The sequence below is a fragment of the Epinephelus lanceolatus genome, chromosome 5 (assembly GCF_041903045.1).
Source record: "Epinephelus lanceolatus isolate andai-2023 chromosome 5, ASM4190304v1, whole genome shotgun sequence".
Lineage (NCBI taxonomy): Eukaryota > Metazoa > Chordata > Actinopteri > Perciformes > Serranidae > Epinephelus > Epinephelus lanceolatus.
In genome coordinates this window covers 5,138,812-5,163,046 of record NC_135738.1, presented here as the reverse complement: position 1 = coordinate 5,163,046, position 24,235 = coordinate 5,138,812, and the positions used below count along the sequence as shown (strand labels likewise).

Sequence of the window (24,235 nt, the reverse complement as noted above, 5' to 3'; positions counted from 1 at the left end):
AGCTTTGGTTATCACAGTATTGATCTGTCTAGACGGCTCCTGCTGGACTTTGTAAAACTTTCTCTTGTCATGCTCTCTGCTCCCTCATCATCGTGCAGTCATCTGAAGCACTACTGATGTGTTCTTGAGTTTGCTACTGTTATATCACTTGATGCTATTGCTGATTCTCATTCAATGTTAAAGATGGTATCAGACTGAGAGTGAAGCAAACTTTACTGTCAGTGTGACAAAGTCAATGGAAAGACGAGTGAATGTGAAGTATGCTCTGGGCAGTGAGACCTACGGCAGATGGGTAACCTCCAAAGAAACTCCCAATGAACTTCCACAGAGGAAAATAGAAGACTGAAGGTGATCCATGCAAGTCAGAGCTGTCACACCTTGAGCAGTTGGGGGTTCTCCAGCTGCCAGTCCACACTTCATACTTGGTATGTACGGGGAGTTGATCCGGTGACCCTCCGGTTCCCAATCCAAGTCCCTATGAACTGTCGCCCTGGGCTCCAAAGCCTGTGGCCTTTATCAAGGTAAGTAGCACCTGTTATCATGCTTTTCCTGAAGTGTTGAAAACCCTTTAAATCAAACCAACAGTGTGGGCTCTAACACATTTGTCTTTTGTTCTTCTAGTTTAGCACGTGCTGCATGATGGTTGTAAATGAATTCAGGAACATTCTGCATCACTTTATAGTGTCTCTCCGTATAGATGGCACCACTATGACAAGCCAAAAGCAAAGTCTCCTGATACAATTATTAACAGGACTTAATGGGCTGAACGTCCACATGATCACCTGACATAACTTTTCTGTGTCGTGTACGAAATTCCAATTTCCTAGCCATAGGAATCCGGGGTTATGCTCCTGATGTGGCCCCGTATTAGCCTGTTTCCAAACAGTAACACCAAGCACCTCACTAGCATTAGCTAGTCTCTGCAACGCTATCATCATCATCATCATCATCATCATCACCATCATCTTCATTCACTTTCAACGCTAACATTTCTTGCTGACAGTAAAAACCCTTCGACATGCTTTTGTGATGATTCGCCAACCTGCTGGTGTCACACAGCCAGCAGCCCCAAAAACGTCAGTGCTAATTTCCAAATACACATTATTTGGATAAACTGTTCACATCTGGGAATCTAAATGGTTAGTTTGTCGCCTTAATATCAGCTTTTTTGGGCAAGTACTTGATGATAAAGCTAAAGAAGCAGAGTGATCGCACTTCAGCTTTAAAACTGAACTAAGAGCACAAAATCACATGACATGGAAGCACCCTAATTCAGGTTAATACAAACCAGATGGAAGCTCAACATATAAAGAGCACAGTAATATGCATACAATTGCTAATACGGCAGTTCCTCTAATGTCCACTAGAGGCTGGCTCCAAGATCAAGTCAATCTCCACAGACCCCCATGTTAAAATGTCCAACTTTACAGCAGCAATACACATGTTCACTGGCACAAAATACAGTTTCGGTCTCTGTAGCTAATGTCTGTACCGGCGCTGAATTTTATTTTTTGTAACCCACCTGTTTGAATTTTATTAAGGCTTAAGGTTTAGGCATATTTAAGGGCGGGGCTGCTTGAGAGACAGACTGCGAGGCGTCACTACATTTGAGGCCTCCACATCGATACCCTCTCGACCAGATATGGTAACCTCTGGGACCAAAAAACTGAGATGGCAACAGCTTAAATGCCAAACACAAGGCTTCAAAACTGCAGTCCACGAACGAATTGCTAGCTATGTCCATTATTTTTACAGTCTATGAATAAGACGAGACTGAGATAATTAATTAGAGGTGCAGCTACAGTTTGCTTTTACTAAGTTACAGTTACGGTGTGTAGAGAAATCATTTCACCTGAAATGTTGTCTCCTATTCTAAATCTTTAAAAAGCAGAGTACACAAGTAAGTAACACTGTTATCACCGTGAGAAATGCACTCCTCAGGGATTAAACCACATTCACAGCATTTTTCACACCATCATTATGTTTTGAAATTCAGTACATAAAACCGAGATGCAAAACACAACAACAGATCCCATCTTATCGTGAGACGTCTTATTTCAACAAGGAAACAAAAGAAAAAACATCTCAGTTAAATGATCCCATGTTAAAACAAACACTTCTTGTTTCTACAAGTTCCAAAAATTGCAAATGGACTCCAAACACACAGCTCGGGCCAAACACATCAATAAACAGCAAGGCTTCAGTGAGATGACTTCAGCTCACTCATCTGAATGTTTCCCTGACACTCTCTGAGTGACCTCATGAGACTCACTCACAGGGAATACAAATATTTCCCAAGCTGGAACTGGAACACTGAAAGTGATGCTTTCAGGCAAATCAACCTTATTTTATTCTCCCAGCAGCAGAACCAGCTGATATCAAACCAACAGAGTTAAACAGGCAGGTGCAGCCCTCCAAAATAAAACCCTCTTGTCTGTCATTGTCGGTACATTACGGCTCTCGAGGCCTGCTCGCCCTCATCGTATCAGAGCTGAGGTTGATTACCCCGCTCTCATTTTCCACCACCACTTTGAACCTCTCCAGACCGCCAGCCTCATGGCCCTCTTAGCCACATAATCTCATAAGAGCAGAACACAGGGCCTTACATGGTATTAGTCCACCATAGCAACATGCAGCCTGTTTTGTCAGAGAGATGGACATTTTATCCTTATCTTTTGCCTAGATCATGGTTTCGAATTTTGCAATGCCATATTCTCATGTTTCATAATGTGGATTAAAGCGCAGCAGATGATAAAGGCTGCACAAAGAAAATACCAGACTGCTGTTGTTGTCCAGATGTTCCAGAGTTGATCCGTGCTAAGGTTAAACAGGGTCTCAAACTAATGCGTCATCCCGAGGTTTGTTTTTGCCCCTGTGATGAGGTTTTGTTGTTTTTGTGGAGATTTTTCTGAAATCAAATAATATCAAACTTTACATTGTGTATATAAGATAAACCTTCAGTGTTTCCACCCACGCTGTTTATATCCTTCGGTACTTTGTACATGGTGCCAACATTTACTCCTGCTTCATGCTGTTTACTGGGCTGTCTGAAATCCTGTTTTTCTCCCACGCCGCACTGTAAAGGATCGTCAGATCACAGGCTGCCAGGTATTGACCTCAGTCACATTCACATGTCAATATTTAACATCTTTAAGTGTAAAGCTATGCAGAAAAGAGGTCGCCATATTCCGGAATCTGTTTTGCCTCATAAATTCTGTAAAGATAAGAAAATACAGACAGATGCATGAGTGTATCTTATCAAAACGTCTTTTATGACTTTTGTGTAGAGCCTGCAATAAGTCAAATATTACCAGGAGGAAGATTTCAGTTATCCTCAAAACCATTACCTTGATTGCGTATGAAAGTATGTCTTGTTAAATGTATTTTTTAAGGCTGTACCTGACTCAGAAATATGCAAGTCGAATCAGATTAGGCTGTTCCAAACTATTTGATACTTTTTTCCCATAAACAGGTGGAGAGTTTGAACGGGGCTCAGTGTGACAGTGACATTCACGTAATGTAGTAAACAAGTGCTAACTGTGCCAACGACTGGTCAAAAATTTGCAACATTTGATAACACTCAGTATCAAACCAATAACCAGAGACTGTGTCATATTAAGGTGCCTCGAGCTGTAAATTCACTGCTTCTGGGAAGAAAGCAGAAAATAATGAGATTTCAGAGCCTGACAAGACAAAGTCTCTCATCCTCTGAGCAGCTGCCTCTGTGTCTGCAGCTGTCTGTGCCAAAGAGCAGCGTGAAAGTGAAGAGCGCTCACTCTGCAGCAAAATCAGGGGACTGAAACATCCCCTGACGTGCAATGCCCACTGACTCACAAAAAAGACTTCCTGACTTGAAGCTATCTCAGTCGACTGATGAGTCAAATCTCTGACTGACAGGAGGCAGCCCTCGTATCTTCGGACCATCAAACGGTACAAAAAAAAAAAAAAAAAGGCTAGAATGTCAAAGCCTATCTTGCTCCTGCTAAATTTGATTCATTGCAAGCTCCACATAAAAGTCTAAAACAACATTACTGGGAGTAAAGGTTCAGTTATCACCAAATCCATTACCTTTAGGACATATTAAAATGAGTTGTTGAATGTATTTTCAGATGAAGGAGGAGAACAACAAAGCCTTGACACAGAGAACTGTAATCTTTTCCCCTGAAGTGTCTGACTCATTGCAGCTCTACATAAAAGTCTAAAACATTGCCAGGACCAAGATTGCAGTTATCATCAAATCCATTACTGTGTTTAAAATGTGACTTGTTGAATGATATGCAGTCAGAGGAGGCTAAAATAACAAGGCCTTGATACAAAAACTCAACGTACACTAGATTTTCAAGCGACTAGAGCTCACTTACTTTCCTTGTAAATCAAATTAGCATCTGAGAATGAGCAGTCTGCTGCCGCTCCGTCTGCTGGCACTAACAAAATGCACTTCAAGGTAACAGAGCGGAGCCAGACATGTTGTGTAGAATCAAAGTGGTTGTGCAGAAGCTTAAGAGGCACTTGTCTGACCGATGCAGGGTGGTTAGTAAAGACTGTTGCATACGGTAGTGATAACTCTGAAAGCACAGTGATGCACAGCGGTTATTGTGTTACTGTCTAAGATTTCAAATTGATCAGTGAAAGCTTCCCACGCAGACGGAAGGAAGTGTCTGTTATCATTAGCAGCAACCTGAAGCAACAACCACTATTTCGCTGGTGCTAAGGGTTTGGGGGAATATTTCATCTTGGCAGCCACGAGCAAACAGGGATATAATAAACAGTTTCTTGATACCTGAACTCTGGGTACTGGGAACTCTTTAATACTTTTGCTTACTTGTTTAGCGAGCTACCTCACTGCATGGAACTCACTGGGATAAATTAGACTATACGATTGAGACAACAGTGAGCATGGATCAGTGTGTCTTGTAGCAGAAATAGTGAACTTTTGATGACATTGATGAAGAAACTGTTGTTCTTTTGGATCTAGGAGATACCTCACGTACTTAATGAGAGGCTACCGAACTCATTGGGATATCAATAAGATAATATTTTGCAACAGGGTTTTCTGTGGTGCTAAAAACTGAGTTGATGACCTCTCATGACAGACTGAATGAAATTTAGAGTGAATTTTATAATGATTTTAATCAATAAACTGTATATGATCTGGCCAATACCCAGTCCACTAAGTAAGGTAAGTATGTGGCTGAATCTGATCCAGTAGATTGGATCGGTGCACCACGACTTGCAAAGGACTAAATGTTTGAAGGGCTGATGAGCAAAAAGTGAGCAAATATAATGTGATATTAATGAATGCCTCACAACATTATAAATTTGTCATGGCTGTACCCCACCAGATTTTGCTGTTCAGTACGAATATTCGACAATTTATTTATTTTTTCCCATATAAAGTTTAAACGTTCAGTGCGACAGCAGCATTTACACAGTATAGTCACTATAACGCCACATATAACGGCTCTAAGGACGGATGAGAAATGTGCGGTGGCATTTTTTTGCTGACACTAGGTATAAAACAAAATGTGTTGTATTAATATGTGAGCTGTAAATTCACCACTTCTAAGCAGAAGAGAGATATTAATGTTATCTCAGAGCCTTACGGTGGAAAGTTTCTCCTCCTCTGTGTCTGCAGCTGCTTTTACTACCTCTCGCTTAAATTTTTTTGCAACTCCCTGTACGTCAGCATTGAGCAGTCAGAGCCTAACCATCTGCAGCTTGTTCAAAATGCAGCTGCTCGTCCCCTAACTGGGACAAAGAAACGCGACCATTTAACGCCAATGCTTTCTTCACTTCACTGGCTTCCGGTTAGGTACATTTTAAGATTTTAAGATTCTTTTATTTGTTTTTAAGTAATACCTATCTGACCTTATTAAGTTGCATCAGCCCTCCAGAGCCCTCAGATCAGCGAATCAGATGGTCTTGGATGTTCCTCGATTGCTCTAAAAAACTAGAGGAGATCGAGCCTTTGCAGTCGCGGCTCCCACTCTGTGGAACGCATTACCATTAACTGTGCGGACTGCGAATAGCCTCTCCACTTTTAAATCACTGCTTAAGACTCACTTGTTCACCTTGGCCTTTGGTTGAGTACAGTCACCTCTATTGGGTCTTTTACCTTTGTTATACGGTATTTCACTGTATAAATGTTTTTTGTGTGTCGTTGTTTTTGCTTATTTTAACTGTAAAGCACTTCGGTTGGCCGTTGGCTGTTTTAAAGGTGCTATATAAATAAAGCTGACATTGACATTGTACCAAAGATTAGTGTGAAATTCAAGAGCGCTCACTCTGCAGCAAGATCTGGGGACCAAAACATCCCCAGAAGTTCACAGCACACTGACAAGCAAAAAACAAAAAGATGATTTGAATCTCCGACCCTCGGGGGGCAGCCGTAGCAATTATAATAAAGACATTACTGAGCGTCCATATGGGTTTTTTTCTGAGCACCAGCATCTTTTTTTCAGTTGTGCTCAATGAGGAGAGAGCGTATGCTGCTCGTTAAAAGTCTTGGAGCTTTTCAAAAGGCCCTGTTTACTCTGAGCTGTATATGTCAGTCAGAAATGATCACAACTAAGACAGAAAGTCCATTTTGTGGGAGCAGATCATCGGACATTGCCTGTGAGTGTTGTGCTTGTTGTTATCTGGGTAGTCGACCCTTTGTTGACGTAGCATTACATTAGGTTCCAAGCTAACATTACTGTCAAGATACTGTTGTCATAGAAACAAAACCCAATGCAAAGCCAGGATGAAGCACTCGCCAGCGCCCTGCCAGCACTTCTAGAAAAGAAGTGTGGACAAGTCAATGCTTCACATGGAAAGATGGCCACCACTGGTGTCTTTAACCTACAGCTGCTGGATTATGGCAAAAATCATTAGCACAAATACTTTGGTCAATATTGAGATCGTGATTGTTCAGTCAGAGGATCATGGATGAATCACCCCACCTTACTCTGATCTCTGAGTAAAGCTACGCAGGTCTGGAGAAAATCTGTTACCAACAGCTGGACAGACAGAGGGACAGAGAAAAAGACCCTGTGGGCTGAGACAGATTAAACGGCTCTAATGCTCACGATAATGAGCGAGACACACGTAGCTATGGCGAGTTGTGAGCGAAGCCTGTGAAATGGACGGTTTGATACAACATGAAAACAATTTGTTTTGTGGTTTGTTGTGGCGCAGCATATGTTGTAGAGGAAAACAGGAAACAGACAAACCTTCTCCAGTGTGTAATGAGACCAAACGTCATTGTGGCTTTCATGCAATTAGAGGACACCCGTTGTGTTAAACAATGGGTTTTAGAGATCTGTGTGTGGACCAAATGTTGCTGCCTTTCAACCAAAAAACATCAAAGTTTCAGTGAGCTTGAGCTGATTACAAGTTTTAATGGCAAAAACACAAATAAAAAGTAGCTAAGGGAACCGAAAGGAAAACATTTGTGAGGAGATATTTTCTCATGATTCCCATCTCCAACTTGGAAGCACTAACAGTCCTTTGGCTCTGTGAGATCTTGTTATTCCACATTTCCCCAGGAAGAAGTCCTCCTGGTATTTCTAGTTGGAGATGGTGCCACGGCTTCATTAGAGGCTGTCTCCGAGACTCGTCCTGAGATTAAAGTTTTAAAACCATCATTATGTCAATTTAATCAACAGACGATCTCTTTTTTAATGTGAAAATTGACATCTTTCATTGGTATGAACTTCGTGAGCCACAGTTTACCCAAATAAATTGCCACCTCTTGACAGGACATGTTGACTTAAACTACTGATGCTGACTGCAATCTAGTCTTCCCGCTGGTGTCAAGCAGGAAATCAGATCTCGCTACTGAGAGCAGATTTGAAAGGTGGGAGGATGAAGATTAAGTGAATTTAATGACTGTATGCCCTCTGTTGTTTTCCTTGGAAAGGAGAAGCGATATTTTACAATCCCTTTAAACTCCCTTTATTTAGCCACATCACTTATTATGTCAACCAATGACTGGGAGGACGGATCTGGCTAATATGCACTAACTGCAGGAGGGGAATTTGGCTCGGGCAACAAGGAAGAAAGTCGAGTTGTGTAACTGCTTTTTTATCAGATTCCTTCACAGATTTCCTGCTAACCCTTTACCTTCATTACCCACAGCTCAGATAGAGTTTCACTGTAACGCCTTTTACTCCTGAATCATTTATCTGCAGAGAAACTACTGAACTGTAAAAAAGAATGATAATAACCATTTAAGTTTTGATCTTATGATTCACCCCGGATAATTGTGACTGTGGTAGGTAATGGCGGCTGATGTTAACCAACTCACTGTGGACCAATTACTGCAAAATAATGGTCTACGGTTTAATACTTTGATCACACAAGGAGCAACAAGAGGGCTGCTGATCAGCAACATGTGCCCGATGCTGTTAAACAACAGGATGTATAGCTTTTAGGGTTTCCTGGTAATGAATGCAACCATGACTGAGATGGGGGTAAAGAAAGGAGGAAAATAATGTGCCACCCCCTTAAAAAAAAAAAATAAACTCATCCTTCCTGCTGTGAGATGCAGTTAGAAGATACCATCTGGTACAAACAAAAAGTGTTTGCAGCAAAGTGAAGGGTTGAAAACTGTCAAAATAACGAACGTAGCTATAGTGAGGTCAACCGAGTTTGGCTGTCGCAATATCTTTTTTCATGGAGCCAGATGTGTCTTTGGGTGAAAGGCTGGTGACAGGTGGAGCGAGGAGTGGATCCATAGATGTACTGAGAGACCTGGATACGGGCTCCGTTCATTCCTTTGAAAGTTGCTCAGTGGCGCATGAAGCCAAAATTGCTCCATTTCAGCTACATGAAATTACCCAAATGATCAGCGCTGATTTCACATCACTGGGCCCATAAGCAAGCACATTAGAGACTTATGGCTGCCGCGCTTTGCCTTGCGTGGCTGAGCGGGACCGAGTGACCAACCTCTGCTGGCCAAGCGGCTGACTTCCAGTAAAATCATTTAATCTTGCAGCTCTTTTAGACTTTCCAAATGTTGCTGGGCTGAATGACTCAGATCCTGATAGTGGAACAAGTCATTTCCTGAGGGGGTTGTGACACTCAAAATAATGTATCCGCTCATTTACAGATGTCTATTTCCCAATGTAAGACTACGGGAAAATGTCTCTTGGGCCCGATGACATCTCGAGACAGACCCCAGAAACTGCAGCACCACTGGTTGGTCACTACAAGCATTGGCTTCAAAGACCGACTCATTTCCTGAGGGTATGGGTGGATCTGACTGAGCAGCGAAACATTGGAGAACACATAACATGAAGCCTTGAAAGTCCATCACGTGACGCCTTTGAGCACAAAAAGACATTTTCCGTAGACTTCCATTGTAAAAAAGACGCCTGTAAATCAGTGGACACATTTTTTTGAGCATCACAAGCCAAATGGCAAAATGACTCGTTTTACTATCAGGATTTGATCCCTTTGGTCTGATAACATCGGGAAAGTCTGGAAGATAAAAAAAAAATAAGATGAAATCATTTTATTACCAGTGAAGTTAGCAGAGAGCTGGACTGGAAGTCATCTGCCCTGTGGTCCCAGTGATGCAGAAGCAGAGGTACTTTTATACGAAATGAAATGTTTTGGCTTCCACCTTTGACGCTGTATCCAGATCTACTTATACATTCATGGGACCGACTCATTTTTGGAGCCGGTCTCAAGTACCATTCAAAGAACTGCAGTTTTTGGCACTGGCCTGTTGGCCTTATTTTTCAGTCCCAGAGGCTGCAGCTTGAATCAAATTTGTTTTGTTTTGAGAAATAAAATAGGATCCATAATGTGCTGAAAAACAGAGTATTTTTATGATTAGCATCAAGGGTAAAATCCAGTTTATTAAAACAACAAAGGGATGAGCAGAAGCACAAGTCACACTAGTAGTGTCAAATCAGCATTTGATAGTGAACATTTTTAGTTGACTGCACATCAATGTCAAGCTCAAAGCAATGTGGTTATGACAAAAGCCACGTGCACCCATGTGAACAACAGCCGAGATGACTAATGGAAGTGTCTAATTCCTGTATCACTTGCCCTCCATGGCCTCTCACCCTGGCTCGAGGAAAATCTAATCATGTGGAAACTGCAGTATCTGAGCGAACAGATGAAGGTTTATAAGAACATGAGACAAATCAAACCCATTTAAACGCCCTGCGGCGGCGACTGCTCTGAGTCAGATGCACACTGGGATAGCTCATCACTTAGAATGACTTTACGCTTGTAAAAATATCCGGGGGTCCCGCGAGCACGAGGGACTTCGAGCTTCTGTTAATTATATGAGTTTAGGGCAACATGCCAATCACACAGACCTGAGGCATTTCAAAGACATAGCCACAACATATGCTAATGAAATTTGATGCTTTTTAGCAGACAGGACGGCGCAATCAGCCAAACATGTCAGAATTTCCTTCAGATGTGATCATCTTCACCAAGAGATGCGTCTTCACATATTCTGTGACAGCAGGCTGAACTGAAAAGCCCCAAAGCATCATATAAATACAGTAAATCCACTTTAAAGTAAATGCAACCAGCCTCTGGGGAGACATTACATTCAGATGTGTCAGGTCTTAGCTTGTAGTGCAACATTACATCCAGATGTTTCGATCCACTGTGGCCTTGCACGGCCAAAATGACTTGCAGTAGGAGAGTTTCGATTCCCACTCCATCAACATTTCTAGTAATTTTTTTTTTTTGAGAAAGAGTGTGAAAGTTAAACCCACAGCTCTCTTTCAATACTCAAAAAGATGTGGTTACTCTGCGAAATCCCTAAAACCCTGAATGTCATTTTTTCCAGGCATCAACAAAAACAGACTTGTCTGACTTTGCTCAGCTGCTACGAAGAGTTTATCGAGTGGATTTCTAGAAATTTTCCCAACCCACAGCAGAACAATGAAACCTCTTACTAGATTTAAAATCACTCACAATGTGACTCGATGCTTTGGAAATATTCTGAGAAGTTTATTTTAAAGACGCTCAGTGGGTGCAAAGCTGGTTCACACTATGCCCTAATGTCTCTTGGCAAAACCACAAAATGCAACACTTTCATATTCTGTTTGGTGCCACCTGAGAATACTGCAGAGGAGAATATTTAAATGAACCCTCGATGCACCCGCTGGAGTGGTTGCCAGGTTTCTGCACTCTGAGTGAGTCAATCATATAACCTTTTAGAGAAGCACTTACTTTTTGTTGAAAGAAACTCAAAAAAAGAGAAATTAAAAATATAGAGATCATGCAAGTGCAACAACTTGGATGTGGTTTCTTAGAAAAGCTGCAGAAAAGTGTCATTTTGGACGCAGCTCCTTCGTTGATGTTACTTGTCCTGCAGAGCAGCTGCAGCCAACGGGGAAAGAATCAACATTTCAGCTCAGCATTACAGAGAGACGGTGGTGACTGCAGGGGAAGCAACAAACAATAATTCTTTATTACTCTTACTACAAATTCATTACAGGTTCAGTCATGTCAGAAAAATACTGGGAAAAGCGCATCAGACCAACGTGATAAAACCCGAGGCTGTTTAACTAACAAAGACACAAAACAGAGAAAACCAGAGAATCTCATCTGAGAAGCTGCAACCAACAAATATCCAATGTTGGTCATTTAAATTAGGTATGTTTACATGCACACTAATAATCCACTATTATTCTGAATATGACAATAATCCAAATTTGGTAGGGGTATACGTAAACAGTATATTCTGGTTGGATCTTCCGAATTAGGCCTTTGTCCCTAATCTTCCGATTTAGACATGTGGGATATGCCGGTACTATTTGGGTTTTATTTGCATTCTTTGGACATGTATGTAGCACATTCATAAGTGTGTCACCATGGGGGTTTTACCGCAGTTTGTAACACGTCTTTCCTGTTCACGGTCAGCTCTGAATGCTGAATACAAACAGTTTTAAGGCTGGAGTAGAGCTGGATGCCCAAAAGAAAAACCCATGGTTGTAATTAAAAGAGGAAACACATCCACTTTTTAACATCATGAAAGACTTGGATATCAGCAGGGTTTTAGATTGCACCGATATCTCAATGACGACCTCTTAAAGAAGGTGGTTGAAGTAATGAACGATACTGTGTTCGCACGGTCCAACAAGTCCACCACCAGAGAAAACTATGAAAAGTCCTGGCACATAAGACACATATTCTTCCATATTTTGACAACAACGGGAATATTAGTGGGATGTTCATTTTCATTTGCCACGTAAACAGCTTAGTAGAAATATTGTATTTTTTCGGAATAGGCCCAAAATGGGAAATATTTTGTGCATGTAAACATTAGGGGTGGGAATCACCCGAGGCCCCATGATTTTAAATTTATCAGGAAACTTAAGTCACAATATGATATCAAGATTTTAATGTTTTATGTTGCGATACATTGGGATTTATAAGCTTTTTTTAAACCGCAAATTATTTCAAACTTTGTCAACACTGTTTTTTTTTATAGTGTAAAGTTTTCAGTCTGTTCATCTCACTACAAATCATCTCTATTGCAGCAAAATATATTGAATGGAAGGATTAACAATTGATTTCATTATTCTAGTGGGCTGCATTATTATGCTATATAGTAACTGAATTAGTAAAAATCATTTTAAGTTTTGGAAAACTTATGGAATTTTGTTGTTTGTAATGAAATGAATTGTGACGGTAATCTTCCGGGGATAACTTTCCACCTAATGTCACATAACAGCAAATTCTTTTTCTGTATGTTTGCCTTTGACATAACGTTGCTCTAATATACTTTAACTTAGGGCTGCACGATATATCGTTTCAGCATCAACACTGCAATGTGCAACAGTCACAATGAAGGATGTGTATGTCTTGTAAGGCAAATCAACTCAACTTATTTGATGCTTGATACAAATGGAAAACTTGCACGGCTTATATCGGCCAAGCCTTCTGATTTAAGACGCTGCGTGTAGATGTGACGTTGTGTGGCAGTGTTTGCTCTGAGAAGTGAGACTCTCCTGCATGTGTGTGTGTGTGGAGAAGTGCTGTAATCAGGCTGGTGAGAGCAGCAGACACAGAGAAGTGCATGCTTTTTCCAGAATGAACATTTTATTAGGGGTCCTTGAAAAGTCATGGAGAAGTTTTGAAATTTTGTCCATGAAAACATGTGAGAACTCTGATCCTTGCTTGTGAACAACTGAGCCTTTTGAGGACGTCCCTTTCATACCCATTCATGATAAGATCATCTTAGTTAACCTGTTTACCTGTGGAAGGTTCCAAACAGGTGTTTTTTGAGCAATCCTCAACTTTCCAGGTCTTTTGTTGCCCCTGTCCGAACTTTATTATTAACTTTTATTAGTTTGATCATTAAATATCTCGTCTCTGGACTGGATTCAACTGAATAAAGGTCAAAGAAAAGGATTTACAAATCACTGCGTTCTGTTTTCACTGACGTTTTACAAGGCGTACCACCTTTTTATGAATCAGCTCTAAAACAGCAATTAAAACTATAAAGGGAACTCCATGGTTACAAATTAATTAGTTAAGAAATTTAAGACACTTATGAATCAGTCAGTCAGAGCTTGAAGTTCAGCGGAGAGAAAATGAAAGGTTGCCGAGTAAAGTGCTGGTAATTGCCCCTGATAAATGTATCACTGTGGCTTCTGCTTCACACTTCCTGCCAACCCACAGACCAGACCCATCGGCCTGGCTCCGATCGTGTACTGCAACCATGTGACTGTGATCTCCCCACTAATGTCTGCATTCACATGACAGCCGTTCACTGCACCGTTTGTGCACAGACAAGCCCGTACCAAAGTCTAATAAATCTCTGAACCGATCAAACCGGTCATTTAAAGCTTGCATGTCAGGTTGAAAAGGCCTCCAGGAATTCCTAACTGACACAGCTCGCCATGTAGTGGTTAATAATTCAGAGAACTATAAACATTGTTTTTAAATGTTCACAGAGTGTTTTTTGCCTCCTGACTGTTTTTTTTAAGTATATTTTGAAACCTCTGCCACTCACTCTGATAGATAAATATGAACTTCGCCTCACCTGACACATTTCAGAGACTGAGTTCTTAGTGGTCTTATCTTTCAAACATCACAGACGTCTACCACAGCCAGGAGTCTGCAGCAGGCTTGTCTGCAGATTTCCTGCTAAATACACTGACCCAAAGAGACGCCTCCTTTAAGGTTGGTTAAGGTCAAACTGGGAATGTAGTGCAGTGACTGCAGACATGTCTCTCTCTGGATCTGAGACATCACAGTGAACATCTTGCTGCTGCAGAAATAAGAAATAAATTGCTCAGGCACGAGGCCTGGGCTCCGTGACAGAAGAAATTCCTGTAACTCAAACCATGCTTGCTTTGTTGCTTTTATGGATTCTGCATGGTTTTAGGTTTGGTTTAGCACAGCGGCTGGTGAGACTGCACGAAGTTTGAGAACAAATTTGGCAATTTTCCACAAAACTTCCTGGGAAAACACGAGAGACTGTATTTTTTCCATCAGAGACCACCTAGCAAAGTGGTTTCTGCATCTGCTTAACCACATGGCAACGGCACACGGTACCCAACTGAGGTGGGAAAATTCATTTTAAAGAGTGAATATCATTAAGAGTTGCATAATCAGTTCCTTTTCACTCTAATAAAACACACTGCTGCACTGTTGCGGCTCTGGCAGTTTACAGTATGGAAAAAAACGCCTCATGTTCTTCCACAAGTATTGAATTTCTCCTGTTTGGACCTTGACGGTGCAGATGAGGCCCGAGCCCTGCATCTGACATCAAACATGAGCTGTGTGTGCAAAGAACACGCAGGTTCTGTATTTGCTTTTTCCCTAAGAGGGCTGACTGATGCAGGCGAAATCTCGGATGTCAGATTTTAGTATTTGGTCAAGATCAGAAACTTACTCTGCAATCACAAGAAAAAATGTTGCCATTGAACATGTCTGAAAACCACCGATAACATCAGTGTTTGGTTCAGTTCAGGCACAAAAACCACTTGGTTATGGTGAGGAGAAGGTGAAAGGTCATGTTTTGGCTTAAAATACCCAGTTTTGAGGACACAATTCTTGCTGGAAACACACTCACTAAAAGACAACCAGTTTTGTTGTTTGCTGGTCTTGAACAGATGTCCGCACCTTGGCATCCACCCTCCCCTCCACCTCCTGATGACAGGCTCATAAACTCCATCACTTTAGAAAGACTGAAATGAAACGTGCAAACGTAACATATTCATGGTTTGCAGAGATGTACAATGCCAACATTTTCTTCTGGCGACTGGGCTAGATTCCAAACTTAAATCTTAATATTCCAGTGCACTACGAATTATTATGAAACTGTTGTATGAATACTTAAAGTAATAAAACTTCACAAAATGCATGAAAACAGATCACATAACCAAACCAGATGAATGTAGTTGTTACAAAAGCATGTGACCCTGCAGATTAATGTGCATGAACCCTCTTCAACCCCACACAACCTCCAGCAGACAACACGCACTGTTCAAACCCACACAATTTTACAGGAAGTCTAAAAAAGTCTATCAAGAAATTTGCCCAAAAAAAAAAAAAAAAAAAAAAAAAAAAAAAATGTACATATCCCCCCTATTTTGAAAAGCTGCGATCACGTGACCAATGCACTGACAGAAGTAAATGAATAACAGTCTCGAGGGGTCTTGTAAGGAGGCAGGTTTGGGTGGTGGACAGGTCACGAAACACACAGGACTTTACTCTGTTGTCACATGTTCAGAACTGTGAGAACTCTGAGTCATTTTAAGGTACGTCCTTACCACGTTTCTCTTCCTTAACCTGACCTCCATAACTTTACGCTACAGGTCAACGAATGGAGGGATGAGGGTTGAGGCAAGCAGGGAAGAGGATCGAAGGATGAAGCAGTGAGGGTCATGGGATGGATGGATGAGGGGATGGAGGGATGAGGAAGGAAGGAAGGCCAGGTGGGTTGCAGACAGGTGGAGAGTGGAGTGCAAAGGCGGTCCGTTGTTGGCTAAAGGGGGGAAGGGGGGATGGAGTCAAAGTGGAAGGAAACGGATCAAGTGTACTTAAATACTTTTGGTGCAGAAATGGTTGAGATGGAGGCGTGGACTTTGTTCCCGAACTTAGTAGAAAACTTTATTTATTTATGTAACTGTACGTTAAAGACGTAAGGTCAAACGTGGGCTGCTAATTCTTAGGGTATCATACGAACCGTTCTCTGAGAATGTGTTGCATTTTAAGTCCTAAATCATGTGTTGCCGTGCCAACATACTTGTTTTGCCAAGGTTTTAAGAATGAAGCAGAGAGAAGAAAAATAAAAACCTACAGAGTTGGGCAGTATTGAGAACGCAGGTCAATTTAACTTCGATAGCAGTATACATCTTGTCTATACCGCTGATGTGATTACTCCTCATTTGTGTTGGTGCACTGCTTGACAACAGTTTAAGAAAGGCATTAGTCCACCTGCAACGCTTACTAGAGCATTTTTTAATGAAATCGAGAAACCGCTGTCTGATTTTAAAATGCCAAACGTATTAGTCAGCTCTGTGGAGAGGACGGATCAAAGGTCAGGATCCAGGCAGCAGCAAAACAATATCCAACATTTGTTGTTTGATTTAATACTGCAGCCATGAAAAAAACAAAACAAAAAAAAAAAACCACACTGACAAAATGACAACACCTTGGATATGAAAACAAATTTAAGTGGAATATTTGGAACATGAAGGGATCATTAAGTACTTTAGATGACACACAATAATGTGGCAGTGATGGCTCTCATTCAACAAAGCAGGTAACGATAAAAATGTGCAGCCCGGCCCGAGCTGTCATTAAAACATGAGTCATAGGGTCAGTTTCATATTCAGTATTGACAAATGAGCATTAATCATAACCACTGATACACGCTGCTGATTCATCTGATGACTGTGTGAGAGAATAAGGGATGGAAGACTCATTAAAGGGATAGTTCGGATTTTTGGAAGTAGCGTTGTATGAGGTACTTATCCACAGTAAATTATATACAGTAGATGTCAGGCTACTGACATCCAGTTTGGAGAATTTTGGAGTGATGTACTGCTGTGGACGACTGCAGCAACAAAACATATTTTTAGACACCTAAAAAAAGTCCCATCTAAAAACATTAATATCTATTTAGTGTACATTATATTTACAGTATTGTTGCTTGCTGATCACAGGAGCTGCTGGTCTACCGCGCCTTGATGATCATGGAGATAGTTTGTGTTACTGTGTGAGTTTGGAGAATGTGAACTATTCTTTTTAAATGCCGAAGTCACACAATAACACAAACTAAGTTAATGATCAAAGCAGCAGTGGAACAGCAGCTTCTGTGCCCAGTGATATTAAATCTTTTTCTCAATGGAGTTTGGCTTTGCAGGGAGCGATATAACGGCTTCATTTTACTGTTGGAAACACTGAGACATTATGATAGAGCTGTGAAAGTACTCTTAAATAACATGCACTTAAACTGACATAGATATTCTTAGATGGGACTTCTTTTTTAGGTGGCTAAAATACGTTTTGTTGCTGACCCCTCCACAGCAGCAGACTTCCTAGTTTCCATGTCAGACTCCAGCCTGTTTCTCGTAACTGGGGGCATGCCAGCTGACATCTACTGTACATAACATATTGTCTATGGATAAGTACCCATACAATCCCAATTAAAAAATTCTGATCTTTCTTTAAGGATCACAAGCTCCCAGAAAACATTCCTGTCTCCCTGTTGAGGTCATGAATAAAGTGCAGGATACATGAGGCCAGTCCGGAGAGGCTCAGGAGGAGCTTCTACCCACAGGCTGTGCGGATCCTAAATGAGGTCACTGCCTGAGACTGCCCGCTCAGATCACACACATATTTATTACTACTCTTATTCTATTTAAACGCTCTTAAATGCACAAATTGGAGGAACTGCCTGGATTACATTTCAGTGAAAATGTACCTTATGTGATTACATGTGACAAATAAAATTGATTGATTGGAGCTTTAGTAACTGCCGACATTCAGGCGGAATTTACTGGCGGTGCATTTGGCTCCATCAGGTATCATAAATAACCTCTGGGCGCTGCCGTTGACAGAGATCGTTCATGGCAGAACAGAGCGTGCAGCAAACAGTGTTTTAATGTGGCCTTTAAAACTACAAAATCCACTGAAGAGGAAGTCATTATTTGATTCTGCATCGTCCTCACTGTTTGTTGTCTTTACTGCTACTGATGCCTTCATTAAACTATTAAAACCGATCATTAACCTGACTCGATCTGCAGATTTATGTTTGTTTTAAATGTGCTTTTTAGAATCGAATTTGCCCTGTCTGATCCACTCAGCTGTGATTACTGAGGAGTGTAATTCTGAGGCATCAACACCCTCCTCGCCACGACGCCCACCTCCTGTATGAGACATAATCAATCTAAGGAGGCAGAGCGGTCTGTCATTTCTTTCCGTGCTCTGCCTTCTGCTCTGCACCTTCCTGCATCTTTCAAAACCTGAAACAATGAAGCTTTCCTGCATTTAAAAAATTAAATAAAAGATGGACTGTCCTCAGGGGATTCTCATGTTGCATGCTGCTCCTAAGCAGGCCACAATAAAGCAAATCATGTGAGCAGTTGGCCTGTGAATTTACAGCCTGCGTTGGAGGATGGCTCCTCTGGCTGGACCCTGTGTGAATAAATCATCCTGCTGCTTAAACGCTCCAGCTGCTCTTCACCTGCCTTTTGTCACCTCTCACGGATGGAAAAGTGTGACTTAGAGAAAACAGCTCTGCAAATCAACACACAGCGAGCTGTATATCATGATGTCCATATATCTGTTAGAGGAGAGCTGAGGGAGGCTGCCTGAGTGACTGGTCTCTGTAACACTGTGCAGGCGTCAGGAAACTAGCGCTCCCTACTGGTGTCAAATGTTCTGTGAAGGTGTGAAGGTCTAGACGTGCTCTCCCACTTTCTCTCACACACACAAACCACGCTTTCATCTCATGTGCTTATCCAAGAGACTGTTGAGGAATCATTACAGCAAATCTAAACCATTTGATTCCTGGTTATAACTTACTACAAACACCAAACACAGCACCCTCGTCGGGTCAATGTGAATGCAGGATTCCACACTCAAAGCCTGTGTGGCTTTACGAGAGGACAAAATAGATCATCCTTGAGACATACTCCCTACATGTGAATACGTGACAGTGAAGAGCACCAGGAGCCGTGGCAAGGGCGGTAAATAAAAGATGAAAGGTGTCGGTCGATGCAGCCAGGCACAACTTACTGTATAACGTCATTAAAAAAGCATAAAGGAAACTCTGCTCAGAGTCATTAACGGAGCAGGGATGCAGAAATGCCCACCCTTCCTCCAGGAAACTTCAAAGACTCCTACTCCCTGACGCACACACACATATCAGTATTAATATGATTCACGTCTTTCATTTTTTAAAATCTGATTTAGTCATCAAAAGGAGCTTAAGTTTCCGTCCAGAGTGAGACAGAGATTAGTCAAAAACCTGATGTTTGCAGGGTTCAAACAGCCTGGGGATGCAATGCAAATTAAACCTGCCTAAATTTAGTTTATGCACCTTTCAAAGAGCACAACTGACACATAATAAACATATGCAAGCCAGTTTTTACATTTCAAACACGTGCACCAACATGTTCTTACTGTAAAGACATTAGAAGCTGTTTAATAACTGTTTGGAGGATCAAACCTCAGTGACAGAAATGACAGCTGCTGTCAGAGAGCAGAAATATTCCTTTCTTTGACTCTGCTAGCAAAATGTAAAAGCGGCCTTAAAGAAGCCTTTGGTTTTCACTTTGTACATTTTTGGGTCAGCCATGTCACAGGCCACAGATTATGGTGTCAGGACTTGGAGTCACAGAGCCTAAGCTGGCACTGCAGCGCTCTTAAAACTGACAGACAGCGGCTGCAAAGTAGGCTGCCTGCGCTGGCGGACAGGCGGGGGATGGAAACGTACTTCAGTTCTCCTAATGCGTAACGATCAGCTCCAACAATGCAAACAGAAATACAGTCAGAGCCTGACACCCTGACCTCACCTCAGGCTCAGACACTCAATTTACGCGTCAGCCTGGAAAGGTGGATAAATGTGGATAAACCATGTCTGTGCTCCGCAGGTAAAACAAAAGGTTTACAGTGAGTTGATCTTCCTGCGCCGCCTCCCCGATTACACGTGCAATCATGTTAAGAATAAATACTTAAGAGTGTCCACTTCTAAGAACAGTTTGCACCTTGCGTAACAGCCACTACTTAAGTGCCAGACCGGCGCCGCTGATACAAACTTATCGATCGGGCAGCGCTGCTCTTCCACAGAAACAAGGAAGACGCAGACATGCTGCAGAAACTCTGGACAGGTGGAGCATTTTGAAAAAGCAGGTTAAACACCTTGCCACCACAAACACAGTTAAGCCACATCACAGGAAGGGAAGCGCTGCCGACCAGCTTTCATCCAGCTGGCGCTTCTATCCAGTTAATCAGCCTCTTTCCAGCCACTTTGTATCTCTGCATTAATTCACAGAGAACAAAAACAAATGTAAAAAGCTTAAGTTTGACTGGTTTACTTTGGCTGCTGGGAAACAGCACGGTTTGCCCTGCGTCACGCCGCCGCCGCAACAGCAGCAGCAGCAGCAGGAGCGCAAACCGTGCATTTCCTCAAGTGAGAAAAGAAACAGAAAACAATCACTTACTTTTGGCTTCTTCATATGGAACGACAGGAGTAAATCCAGTGTGTGCGAAAGCCTATTTTATTTTACTTCTACGGGGAGGAAAGGGGTTGTCATCATCCTGTGTGCACATGTCCAATGCCTAAGTCAGCGGTATCCAAGCAGAGGACAAAAAAAGAAGCCCCGAGAAGAAGAAGAAGAACAGGAAGGAGAACAACGGCAAAAAACGTGAAATCAAACGTTGAACCTTTGCAGCCTGTAGGCTAATGGCGTGTGGCATGTAGCCCATCTATCTACAACGTAGATCCAGACACTGAGGGCTCGCAGCGGCGGAGCGGGACAGCGCGCAGAGGGAGGGCGCTAAGCCTTTATAATGATGCGTAAAGAGCAGTCAAAGAGCCGCCCTCTGACGAGCCGCGGTGTCAAGAGGATCACTCCAAAACCACTACTGCCAGTATCAACACATCCCCATCACACATGAAACGGATTCCACGCTGCTTCCTGATAGTGACTTTACTATTTGCCTGTTTGTGGTGGTTTAACCAGACGTTTAACCCGTACATATCCATAAAGTTTGACATTTATTTCTGCTGTGTGCTTTTTCCTCGGCTTAAAAGAATCTCTTGTTCTCTCTCACACAGGAGACATAACTCCATCCAGATGCATCACTGCTAGCTGCAGAGTCCTCATCTTTGCTTCAAGAATATATTTCAAACCATCTATGCCAAATAAAATATGAAACATGAGTGTTTTTACGAGGAAGTTACATTTCAAAGTGCATTTCCAAGTAAAAAGGAAACTATTTTACGAGGTTGCACTAACACAGATAAAATACGTCAATTCACAATTCCACACGAAAAACCTTTGAACTGTGATAGTGCGCCCCCCCCCCCTCCTCCTCCTCCTCCTCTCCTCCTGCGTGTGCAGCTTGGTGAATGAGTGACTCAGTGAGTGAATGAGTCAAAGTGTGAGTCACTGTATCGAGGAGGCCAATAAATATCAAGATTCTGCACAACACTTAACAGTGAGAAATCAAAACATCAAAACCTTCAGTGAGTTTTGTGACATGACTGCTGTCACTCAGTTTATATTTAACCTTAATAAACATAAATGTCTTAATAATGAAGTGTGTTTGATGTGGTTTGTCTTTTAGATTTTTAAATTAAATCTGGCATAGAAATGGAGACTCTGAGTGTTGAAAGTTTTGGGAGCTGGTAAGTTGACCAGGGGCAGAAATAAAGACGGTGCAGGCAGGGTGGATGGCCCCGGGGCACGAGGGGTGGGGTGGCCCTCCAACAATGTGTTGGGTGGAGAACAGCCACTTGCAAGTGAGTGGGAGGTGGGTTTGTCTTAAAAATGTAAATCCATGTCATGCCCCCCCCCCCTTTTTTTTTTTGTAAATTGTCAGCAGCATTCTAAAGCAAAATAATTATTGTTCTTAATCTACATATATTTGATATCTGATATTTAACATGTAAAAAAAGACAAACATACAAATAAGCAAACACACAGAAAGTAATATTCACAAATAATGAAAAGCATCATGTAAAAGCAAATTGTCAGAGTTACTGTGATTTACACATCTGAAACAGATGGAGGAAGTATTAACTTATTAAACCCAACCCCTTCTCCAGAAGCCATGGATTGAAAATAAACTTCTTTATAAAGATAAGCCTCTGACTTTTCTAAATATACAGTTTTTATAACCATTTCACTTTGCCACAAAAAATACCTCATGTAAATATTTAATATTAATTACCAAATATCCATCTTACAAACTATAAACCTGTCTTAGTATATAATATAAATTACCTCTTATCTGACTTATAAATATAAACCAGTCTAAATTTATGATATATATATAAATTACCAATTATTTTTGCCTTATATAAAATAAATCTAAATGTTAATATTACATATGTCTTAATCAACTTTTTCTGCTATCTTTTTGTTTTAATAAATGAATACATAAAATATGATTATATATAATTTTACCACTATATAAATATATGTGTGTGTACATCCACATACCTATGGATAAATATCTAGGCTACTTATTTACGTAAACTATAAAAACTATACACTATAAAAAATTCTATATTTGTGGACGTTCTCTGAAAGCTTTCAGATATGAAAACAACAAAGTATTTTCCTACACTGTTTTGTGGGATATCCTACAAATTAGCGCCCCAAGAATGAGGTTACATATTTAACGTGAAGTTATGTAATAACAAAAAGTTAATAGGATAGGTTTAGGAAAAGAAACATGTTTGGGCGTCTTTAGGTTTAAGCAGCAGTCACTGTGGTTAGGTTTAGAGAAAGAAAGATGGTGATGACACAGAGTTTAAATATTTCAAAACACCAGTCTGCCTGGGAAAGTCCTGTGTTTTGTGACCCATCCATTGTCCTGATCTGTCGCCTAACTGAACCGCTCAAAGCTGCTTCCTTGTTCACTGCTGTCAGCAAAATTCGTGGGTTATACACGAATTTCTAGCTCATGCTCACTGAGGATATATATTAATTTTGGTGCATGATTTCCAAAGGAAAATGTACAATTAGTGCATGACAACAGCCTGGATGAGACAATACTAAAGTATTTTTTTTTTTAATTTTTGCAACTGGTCAAAATATGTCACTAATAGAAAAAGACAGAGACGACTGGTTGATCTACGTATACAAATGTAGATCAAAACCTTGTGTCGAGTGCAGTGGAGAGCGTGGAGAGACAAATGACAGGAAGGCAATCCAGGCACTCTGAAAAAATGTAGAAAAACATCCTTAACAGTTGTGCTAACAGTTTGCTAACTGGGGAGGCAGCTTCCGTGTCAGCTTGGTTCATAGTAAAATACAACTGACAACAGAAATCAAGTGACGTGAACATGGTGAACACGGAGGCTCCATTTGTAACGTCACACAACAGTTCACAATATCCTATGAATTAGTGCCTTACGAATTTTCGGTGCATTACTTTTCATAGGAAAACATACAATCCGTGCACAAGAACAGCCTGGACGAGACAACACCATATGTTGTAACCTAATGGTATGTTTGCACCAAATTTTTACCTGCATTACTCCTGAGAATACGGCCGCTGGAGTATTGTTTGGAGCATTTTGCAACTGGACAAAATTTGCCTTTAACAGCTGTGCTGACGGTTTTGCTAACTAACTATGGGACGCAGCTAATACTGTAACGTGGTCTGTAGTAAAGTGCAACTGATATAAAATCAAGTGAAGGCTCCGTGCGTCTAAACCAGATCTCTACAGTAACAGGCGTCATTCAAATCAATGTATCCTACAAAAACAGTCGATATATCCTACAAAAATGCACACACAACATTTTGTATGATATCCTATGAATAAGCGCCCCATGAAAGACATTACGTCCTCAATGCAAAGTTATGTAACTAACGTAAAGTGAGGGATGTTGGGTGTAGGAGTATTAACATGGTGAGGACGTAATTTAAAATGACTCTAAGTTCACACAGTTCTGAACACGCAACTCCAGAAGAAAGTCCTGTGTTTTTTTTTGTGACCTGTCCACCACTCAAATCTGCCTCCTTACAGGACTGCTTTAGACTGCTTCTTTGTTTACTCCTGTCAGCGCATTGGTCA

General features: G+C 41.3%; 1 protein-coding gene across 1 annotated transcript in view; it reads right to left on the bottom strand.

Annotated features, from left to right (window-relative positions):
• kitlga (kit ligand a) overlaps nucleotides 1-20,975 on the bottom strand; it is a 50,754-nt gene extending 29,779 nt beyond the window's left edge. The window contains exon 1 of the mRNA XM_033634119.2: nucleotides 20,646-20,975. Within this exon, the coding sequence (XP_033490010.1) occupies nucleotides 20,646-20,660 (15 nt within the window). The 5' untranslated portion in view covers nucleotides 20,661-20,975. The remainder of the gene's footprint in view (nucleotides 1-20,645) is intronic.
• Between the last annotated feature and the right edge of the window lie 3,260 nt (nucleotides 20,976-24,235).